This window comes from Seriola lalandi, unplaced genomic scaffold, assembly GCF_002814215.2.
Source record: "Seriola lalandi dorsalis isolate HSWRI2012SDOR001 ecotype SW California unplaced genomic scaffold, Sedor1 jcf7180002054256, whole genome shotgun sequence".
NCBI classification, from domain to species: domain Eukaryota; kingdom Metazoa; phylum Chordata; class Actinopteri; order Carangiformes; family Carangidae; genus Seriola; species Seriola lalandi.
Genome location: NW_019524809.1, coordinates 930,417 through 940,017, shown reverse-complemented (window position 1 = coordinate 940,017; position 9,601 = coordinate 930,417). Strand labels below are relative to the sequence as shown.

At 37.3% G+C, this 9,601-nt stretch overlaps 1 protein-coding gene across 4 annotated transcripts; it reads left to right on the top strand.

The window, feature by feature from the left end:
• Positions 1-2,413: 2,413 nt before the first annotated feature.
• On the top strand, positions 2,414-8,484 carry tiprl (TIP41, TOR signaling pathway regulator-like (S. cerevisiae)). 4 transcript variants are annotated; one of them, XM_023404859.2, is made up of 9 exons: positions 2,414-2,523; positions 3,058-3,202; positions 3,323-3,450; positions 5,199-5,375; positions 6,440-6,539; positions 6,659-6,790; positions 7,208-7,303; positions 7,444-7,506; positions 7,821-8,484. In XM_023404859.2, exons 2-9 carry the CDS (start codon positions 3,188-3,190, stop codon positions 7,950-7,952), a joined length of 843 nt encoding a protein of 280 aa, XP_023260627.1. In that variant the 5' UTR covers positions 2,414-2,523; positions 3,058-3,187; the 3' UTR covers positions 7,953-8,484. The 4 variants fall into 4 exon arrangements, with proteins under 4 accessions (XP_023260627.1, XP_023260626.2, XP_087029693.1 ...); XM_023404858.2 differs by lacking the exon at positions 3,058-3,202 and having other exon boundaries at positions 2,501-2,523; XM_087173567.1 differs by lacking the exon at positions 2,414-2,523 and having other exon boundaries at positions 2,551-3,202.
• Positions 8,485-9,601: the final 1,117 nt, after the last annotated feature.

Below are 9,601 nucleotides of genomic sequence, written 5' to 3'. Positions count from 1 at the left end.
TCTTTGATGCGATCTCTCCTTCAGCTTTTATTTCACCTGTTTTACTTTTTTTTTTTTTAAATGTGTGTTTCAGGAGTTTATTTTCTATCATCTATGGTGCTGCCCCCAACCAAAGATTTTCCTGCTCACCACACCAACATAATAACTCATAATGAGCCTATATACTTTTAACAAGCACATGATTTATAATAACACATATTTATCTGGGCTGTTTAACCTCAGAGCACATAAAAGGTATACAGTTTTACCTCTGTACACAAGTGTAAATCCACCTTAACCTGCAATGGTCCAAAGGCTTATTTGAAACAATTCATTAAAGGCCACTAAGACCAGAAACTGGAATAAACAACAGTATTTGATACAGCCATTATCTACATGTATGGATTGCACCACACAACATGCCTTGTGTTAGTTTCAAGTCTAGATTATTTTTTGTTTGCTTTATTACAAACATCAGTTTTGAATGGCATTCTTGTACTTCTGGAAGAGAACATGTTCCTGTTTCACTCCTACTTTCTATATAAGAGGGGATGTAAATTATTATTATTTTTTTTAGTTATGAAAGATTTATGTACAAGCATTAAGGCATAGAAAAACATTTAACAAACAAGGGACATCAGATGAGAAAGAGAGCAGTCTGAATAACAGAATAAAAAACATTTAGGTAAACAAAAACAAAATAATATGAAAATGAAGTCATGAATGAAAAAAAAAAGAGTTCTACATATGATCTTTTCATGATAAAATTGTGGAGAGCCTTAGATCAGGGCAAGAGTATTTAACCATTTCTAAAGCTTTGGAGTATGAATTATTCAATATCTGAAATGGAAGAAGTCTGGAAGCAACCAACTGAGCAAGAAAAGCCTTGGTCAGGGGAGGAGACCAAAAATCGAACAGTCCCTCTAATAGAGCTTCAGAGGTCCTCTACAGAGAGAGAGAACCTGCTGGAAGGATCTCAGCAGCTCTCCATCAGTCAAGCCTTTATGGTAGAGAGACTAGATGGAAACGTGACAGTCTACTGGAGTTTGTCAAACAGCATTTGAAGGACTCTGAGAGCAGGAGGAACAAGATTCTTGTTCCAGGAATAGAAATCTTTTCAAAGAGTTGGGGAAGGAAATTTCTACAATTCTGAGAACTTTTACTAAATTAATCCTATGCGGAGATTGGAATTCCATTAAAAATCCACTTTTGAACTGTATAGCCTACCTCCACAAGTTGTAAGAATGAATAATACAGAGTTTAATAATGTATAAATCTAAACTGTTTTGACATATTTTGAAAAAGTAGCAGGTATTATGTCAGGATTCCTATTGAAGTCCTCCTCTACTGCAATTTTGATGTAAATAAAATCCCTGTTAAATTGTCTAACTACCATAAACAAGTGTCATTGTCCCCATGATTAATTATTTATAAATACATATGTTCTCCCTATAAATGTTTAATTTGGAACAATAAAAATATTAGATTTAAAAATAAAATATTGATAGCTGGATTAAAAATGACATACTGTTGGTGACACAATTACCAAATGAAAACAGATTTTTACTGACATACAGAATTCCTCAAGAAATATGGAATTCAAGTAACTGGTCTCTTGAGAATAATGCAATGAACTGGCATGGTATTGGCACAAAAAAATGTGATAATAGTCATATTAGTTTACTAATTACTTTGCCAGAGGTTCATAACTCCTGCCTAGTTGTCATAGAACTCTAGATTTGAAAATATTAAGAGGACGTCAGCTTGGAATTTTAGAAATACAAAATATAAAATATATACATTTAAAATTATACATTTGATTTATCCTGTAACCCAGATACTTTCAAGATTCTGTGACGATATTGACAGAAAATGTGTATTACGCATATTATCATTTTATTAAAGCCTTGTGTATGAAATAGTTTTGGTTCAACTATTCATTTAGAAAAAAATTTTTTTTTTAAATTTATGATGAAACTGATTGTAAAAAATAAAACCACAACACAATTCAAAGTAGTATTCTGACACTATATTGATTCATCACATGGATCAATGGAAAAATAGTAAATAAATAAAAACAGAAACTTTTTTGTTAGATGGTAACCCTGTAGATATAGTTTTGCGGGTGTTTTTTTTTAATACCTTGAATATTTTTATTTCATTTTCTTTATTTATGTGTTGCATTATATTTTATTTTATTTATTAATTTGGTTGTATTTTGTATGTATTGCCCATATCCTCTCTATCATGTATCTTATTTCAGAAGTTTTGATCGATGGTATCTTCCACTTTGAATATTTAATAGTGTAATAGTCAGCCCAAGTCGAATGTTATGCGATTTATGATAGACGACCCCGGGCAGACAAAATGTTTGCAGTGAGGAATCATGGGAAATAGCGCCATGGTAACAGCAGGGTGCACATAAAGCCCGTAGACCATGGAACTAACGCGTAAGAGTAGCTAACATGACCGGACAGTTTTTATTGACGCACCCAGGTACCCGCCATGACATGAATGTATGATATAGTTGACAACACCACCGAGGTAAACGGATTTATTTCTACTAATCTAGGCTGTATCTCTCAGTTGTTCTGGTGTTTGTTCTGGTGTTTGTTCGTTGTCTGTAATGTTCCGGCCCACGTACTGTAGGCCGCTGTCAACATTGTAGTCTGAGTCAGAGCCGACAGCGTTTAATTCAATGTTGTGATTTTGCATGATACAAACTAAGGCGATAGCAAAGTCTGCTACATCTGGAATTGTTACATTTCATTTCTTTACGAGAATAGCAGGAAATACATTTTCAATAGTTTTTAATTGGTATTTTTGGTTTATCAGTTCAACCAAGCAAATGTGTGTTCGATAATGTGTGGTGGATAAATAACGAACGATTCATTTGAAAGTTTGATTTTAGTTCAAATTAGTACCTATATGCTGAGTTTGATGACGTTTGGCGATTGTTAATGATAAAGTGAATTTCTTTGTGTTTTTACAGGAGGTTGTAGAGAGCGATTTTTGAACGTTTTTTTTTCTTCTTTTCTTCCTTTCTTTCTTCCTTTTTTTTTTTAAACAAAACATAAGGTGTGTGGTCCTTCAGCATTCAAACAGATATAGTAATGGAGATCAAGACTAATCACAACCAACATTTACCAATTATAAACTCCTTCAGCATCAGTGTAGTTTAAATGTGAGTGTGGGTGGGCACGAACAGATGGCACAGGTGAAGGTATGTCATTGTGAAATGCCTCATTTCTTTCATTTGTATCTTTTCTTCCTCCTTTGACTGTAAAGTTCAAGCCCGACTGTTTCCTCTGTTAGTCCAATCTGCTGATCATCTCTCTTGTAGCTGATGTTGGCCTCTCTGTCCACAATGATGTCACATGGTTTCAAGAGCAGTAAGCAGGACTTCACCTTTGGACCATGGAAAGTGACTGCTGCCAAAAACCACATCATGAAATCCAAAGACATTGAACGGTGAGATGTTCCATTTACTTTAGTATGTACTTTTAACTTTTACTTGTTGGTGGAGGATTTACCAGGTAGTAAGAAAAAACACCAGAGCCTCGTGTGTCATGGATGTCCAAGAGACAGTCATGAATGTCTCTTGGACACCGCACGGCAACGTAGTGATATCTCGCAAAGAATACTTCAACCTTCTGAGGCTGTACTCTAATGTTCCTCTTGACTTATCCAAACCATATGAAGCACATTTTCAACACACTCTGCTTGTGTGTCACAGGCACGTTGCACACCTGCCGTTGCAGGTGCATATTACTCTCTTGACAATGCGCCCTTAAAATAGCAGTGAAATACTGCACCACTGACTGAAGACCAGGTTTTTGTCGGTCAGCCCCTTTCCATCACCTTAAGATAACAATGTGCCAACAACGCACATGACTACTCCTCGATATAAGACAGGTCTTGGTTAGAAGTGTATTTGCTATTTTAACAATCTGTCAAATTCAATCTGTTCTGCTCTTCAGTGGTCAGCTGACTGGGGTTAGTGTGTTGCCAACAGTGGAGTTACACCGATGTGTGGTTGTTGGACTAATGGAAGATACTGGTAATAAAATAGCTCAGGTACCTATTTCTTGTTGCTTATCAGCTGTTATAAACATGAGTGCTGATTTATTTGTAATTAGTATCCTACATCCATTGTATTCGGCATCCTTGTTTTTGTGGTTAACATAAAACTTCACAAAGCAGCGTGATGAGGAGTCATCACTGCAGCTTCACTATACGGAGGCCATGACGTGCAGTCCAGCTGCTGATCTGACACCAAAGTCACACAATAATTACAGAGTACAGAACGAAGCAGCTCATGAGCTGTGATACATAAAAACACCCTGTTATTTACAAATCAATTGTGTTTCACACTTTATTGACAGAAGAAAAAGTAAGGCTATCTGAGCAAAGCAGAGGTGCACACACTTAAGATTACAGATGACAAGACATTAGATTTTAATTGGATTTTATGTATTTCTTATATCATTAATTAATAGAAAAGCTAATTTTTGAGACCCCCCTGCTCTCCCTCTCTATTATGCTGTGTTTTAATACAGCTAGTTGCTCATTTACAAATGTTTCTGTTTTTGAGGTCAGTTACTAAAGCAAGTTTGAAATAAGGATTTAATGGCAGCTCATACTACATGTTAACCAGCAAACAAACAAGATTCAGTGATCTTATAATTATTTTCTGGTCACAACATATTCAACATGAGTATATGTTAATGACAACAGCTGCACTGTGTGATCAGTGATACTCACTGACGATGGGATATAATAGGAGGCTATGATGCCATAGCCATTGAGAGACAATTATGTGGATGAAGGGTACTCTATACACTTCCAGAGATCCAGATGCTTTTATGCGAGTACAACAGGAAAAATGTCAGCACAAAAACTCTAAATTAGAAAAGTTTCCATGGAAGAACAGTGGACATTGAAACCATGACTGACTGCTGACTGAGCTGGAGCACAGCTGTATCACATGATGCAAATGGATCCTGTGGGTATTTATACATTTCACTCGTTGTACACATCATTATCCAGAATGAAGCCGGGGAAAAGGCAGATATAGAATATTCTGTGTTCTCACACAGAAAATCAAGAGTTTAACAGGTAAAAGTATTTTAATACAAAAACTACAGTTATATTGATGATACTTGAACTGAAGTGTTGTTTGTGTCCTGGTTTCAGCTGTTTGCTGTTTGTCGTTCCAGGTTAGCAGAAGAGATGAGCATGCCCCTTCCAGAGATGCTGTTTGGGGACAACATCCTGCGCATCCATCACACAGATGGCTACGGAATTGAATTCAATGCCGTCGATGCCCTTAAGAGAGTTAACAACATGGAGGATGCTGTCAAGGTGGCCTGTGCTCAGGAATGGCAGGAGAGCAGGCAAGATGAGCATCCGTGTGTTACCCAGGCCAGAGCTGGAGGGTTGATTTGTTAACATTTGAATTGTGAAATGTGATATGTGAGAGCAAAGAACAGCTGTAGATAATAGAAAAACTGATTCTCAAACATTGATAGTAGTTTCAGTGCAGCCTGTTTGACATCAGGATATTTCTCTGTTGGTCCCCTCCCTCAGAATGACTGCAGTCTCTCTACACACAGTTTAATCACGTATTTGAGATATGATGTATATACCGTCCGTCCATTTGGCAAAGCCGTTTCCACTGAGGCACCTACCCTTAAGTGTCTGTGCTGTATATTTGGGGCAGGCAGTGATCTCATGAATCTGGCTGCTTCGCAACGTAACATGATTTGTGCAGCAAGATTGCCATGTTGTCACGTGACACGAGAGCGACAGTTGGTGGCAGTAATGCACCTCTGAACTGGTCTGCCAACAGCTGCATAAGAGGAGATTGACTAGAACGATGGAGAAGGAAATTCATTTCATTTTATCTCACAAATCAGAAATAAAACATAGAATACAGGTATACAAACATAATAATAGTAATGGGTGAAAATGGGACTCCCCAATAAGCAGGGGATGTCTCAACCAACTCAAGATAACAGGAGATTATTTTAAACCATTTCTACATTGAATTTACAGAACAGTTACTGCAGTGTTTCCCATACAGTGTTACTTGTGGCACCACATAGTGTTTTGATTTTGATATTGATTCGCTTAGGCCCTGCTTGCCTCTCTCTCACTCACTCACTCACTCACTCACTCACTCACTCACTCACTCACTCACTCACTCATTGACAATGGACCTGTCTGTCATAGTGACACTGGCCATTGGGAGCATCAAGCCTCAGCAGTGGGGCATCAAAAAATCCATAAAGCTCTTACCGTCCTGTGTCTTGGCTGACCCTCTTTGTGCAACTGTCATTTGTACACATGAGAGTGTGTTTCTGCGTGTGCCAGGACTGGAGTTGGTGTGGGTTGTTATTTATTTGACGCAATGTGAAGCTCTGAGTTGTTAACATGAATCTCTGTGATCTCCTTGCAGAGCTGATTCTGAACACTCCAAAGAGGTGGTGAGACCTTATGACTGGACATACACCACAGATTACAGAGGCACTCTGATAGGAGAGGGTGTGCAGATACAGGTGGTTCACTTTCCTTAATGTGATGGAACACATATCATCCACACCTGTGTTATGTGTTTCATTTTGTTTTATATATTGTATTTCTACCTGTTGTTGTTGTTGTTGTTGTTGTTCTGAAGGTGACTGAGACGGCAGAACGTATCAACATGGAGAAGCTGAAGGCTCGGGAACAGATCATGTTCTTTGATGACGTACTACTGTTCGAGGACGAGCTTCATGACCACGGAGTCTCAATGATCAGTGTCAAAATTGTGAGTGCTGTCTTTATGTCCAACAGCTGATACTGTTGATTCAAATGAGGACCAGATTTTTGTTAACACAAGAGGAAGACAAATCTTTCAGTCCGTATATAATTATAGCCTAATTTACTGAGGCAGTAGCTCCTTTTAAATCTTCATTTATTCAGGGAAGCCACCCAGAGCCCAGCTCTCTTTGCAGGAACCATACTCACATAGGTGCACACATTCACACCTGGAATCTGACTATAATTACACACCACAGTTGTATTCTGGGAGAGGAGTGGGAGAGCTCGGCAGGCAACGTTCAATGGTGGGAATTGTCTCACAAAAGAAATGTTCCTGACTGATTCCAAAACTTGTTTCTTACATGTCTGTATTAACTCATTGAATCATGATATAATGTTGCTGTGTGTCTTGTTGATGATGCAGAGGGTGATGCCCACCAGTTTTTTCCTGTTGTTGCGCTTCTTCCTACGAGTGGACGGAGTGCTGATTAGAATAAATGACACACGACTGTATCATGAGGCAAGTTGTTTTCCTCCAACCAGAAACAAAGTACAGTGCAGGGTTTTCTACTGAGTCATAGAATTTAAATGTGGCACAAGTTATATTACACGGTCAAGGCTCTAACGAGTAATGAATGGTGATCCTGTTTTTGATTCCAGGCTGGGAAGAATTACATGCTACGAGAGTTCAGCACAAGGGAAAGCAAAATATCAGAACTGAAGGTCAGTTATGTCCTAATGACAAGAGATCCCTGACTCTGGTCAGGGATCTTTCTGTTCAGAGTTGTTGTATATTTCCAATGTGGTGTATTTGAAAAACACTATATCCAATTAAATTTACCTATGGTACAGCATTAGCATGTATTTGAATAAAAGCTATAATTTTGTTTGATGACTAATTATAATTTCACTTTTAAATGACGCCTTCATTCATCAGCAGATTTCATGTAAAGCCTATGTTAAAAGAATATGGATTTAAAATCATGAAGTGCAGTAGTTATTATTGTCAGTGTAACAGATGTTACTCTCTCCTCCAGAATGTCCCTGCTTCTCTCTACACTGATCCCAATGAGATTGCCCAGCATTTAACCCTGAAGCTGACAGTGTGTGAGAAGCTGGAGCTTCCTGTAATAGAGCCTCAGACAGCTGCTGATGAAGCCCCTCAGTGACCAACATACTACAAGGTCCACATTGATGCTCTGCATGATGAAAAACAGGAATAGTAGTCTTAAACCACACCCTTCATTTTACAGTATCATAATCATCGATTTCTCCTTCAAAAATCCGAGGAATCGTTTTTACATAAATAGTTTTTATATGTGGCCACTATGATGGTGTGTTCTCAAAATGATGCACTGTTAGAAAGACTCTTTTACCCCAGTTAACCACACTTTGCTCTAACATCTGGCTTTAATTTTTGATTTGAACTGATTTTTATTTTATTTTTCAGTGTCAACTTAACATTGTGTGTGTAAGTCTCATTAGGACAGTTGTTAGTATGTCACTACTGTATTTGTAAAAAGCTACACAAAATAAAAAGGTTGTCATGAATTTCTGTAAATATGGGAACTGTTTTTTCTACACTGACTTACAGAAGGTGAAAAGGCTTGTTTTTCATGTGCAAGTTAAAAACCTTGAGAATCTATGTGAATATGTCGACAATGTGGCCAAATAAATGTTTGTGTAAATATAGCTAGCTTACTTTGCTTGCACTGGATTCTTGTTTTCTTTTGAGGAATGATTATGGTGTACTTCAGCTGTGCAAAACGCCATAATGGGGTTTCTACCAGTAAGAATCATTAATATGACAAAAATTACATAACTAAAATAAGGAATTATTCATCCACCCCCACTGCTGAGATGGGTGTCCAGCTGTTGTAGTTTTTTTCAAACCTTTGGGAAAAGAAAGAAACTTTACAATTGTGTGCAAAAGGTTGGGAAACCCTGGGAAAATTATATATTTAAATTATTTTTGTGAAACCCCTTCAAACCCTGCAGTTTGTTTGTTTTTTTTATTTAATTTCATTATGGTATGTACCGCAGTTTGGACAATCTTCTACTGGTAAAGTGTCAAAACTTCCATTAGTTGTCAGCTGATGACCGTTTCAGAGCTTTTAACCTCTGGGCACCTGATCTGAAAATAAAGCAAATTTGATTTGAGCCTACCAAGCAGGGGGGGCATATAAAATAATGACAATAATACAAAAAAAACTCAACATGTTAGTTTCTCTCAGCATTTAATGCTTATCTTCTTTACTTCACATGTTCACTCAGCCACAGAGATTTATCAATATAATGAGATCTGTGATTGGTCAGCTATTACTGCAACAGAGAAACTACACTTTATGTCAGTCTTTCATTTTCATCTAAATATTGTTTGGCAGTAAAATCAGCAGAAAAATAAAAGCTTTTATCTGACAAAATTTGAAATCTGTTTTATTGTTTCAGGAGCCTGTCAGAAAATACTTAAATACATGACAGTAGCACAGGTGGAGTGGCAATTGGGTCATTACATCCTGTGATTTTGGGTCTCTAGTAGAAGGATGTTTTCTATAAAGCACTTAGTGGTCATTCTTTAAGTTGTTATGTCACTATGGCAATTTAAAAACAGCCTGTGCCTCTAACAATCACTTATCCACTTATCTTCTCTGTGTTGGTGCAGAGGAGCCAGCAGGAGACAACAAACATTGTGTGTGTGTGTGTTTGTATATTTGTTTTACATTATACAATACATTCTAATCAATAACATACTAAATAAAATCTATTTATAGTACTTATAATCCCATGCCCAATCAATTAATTGGAGAATGTGCAGAAT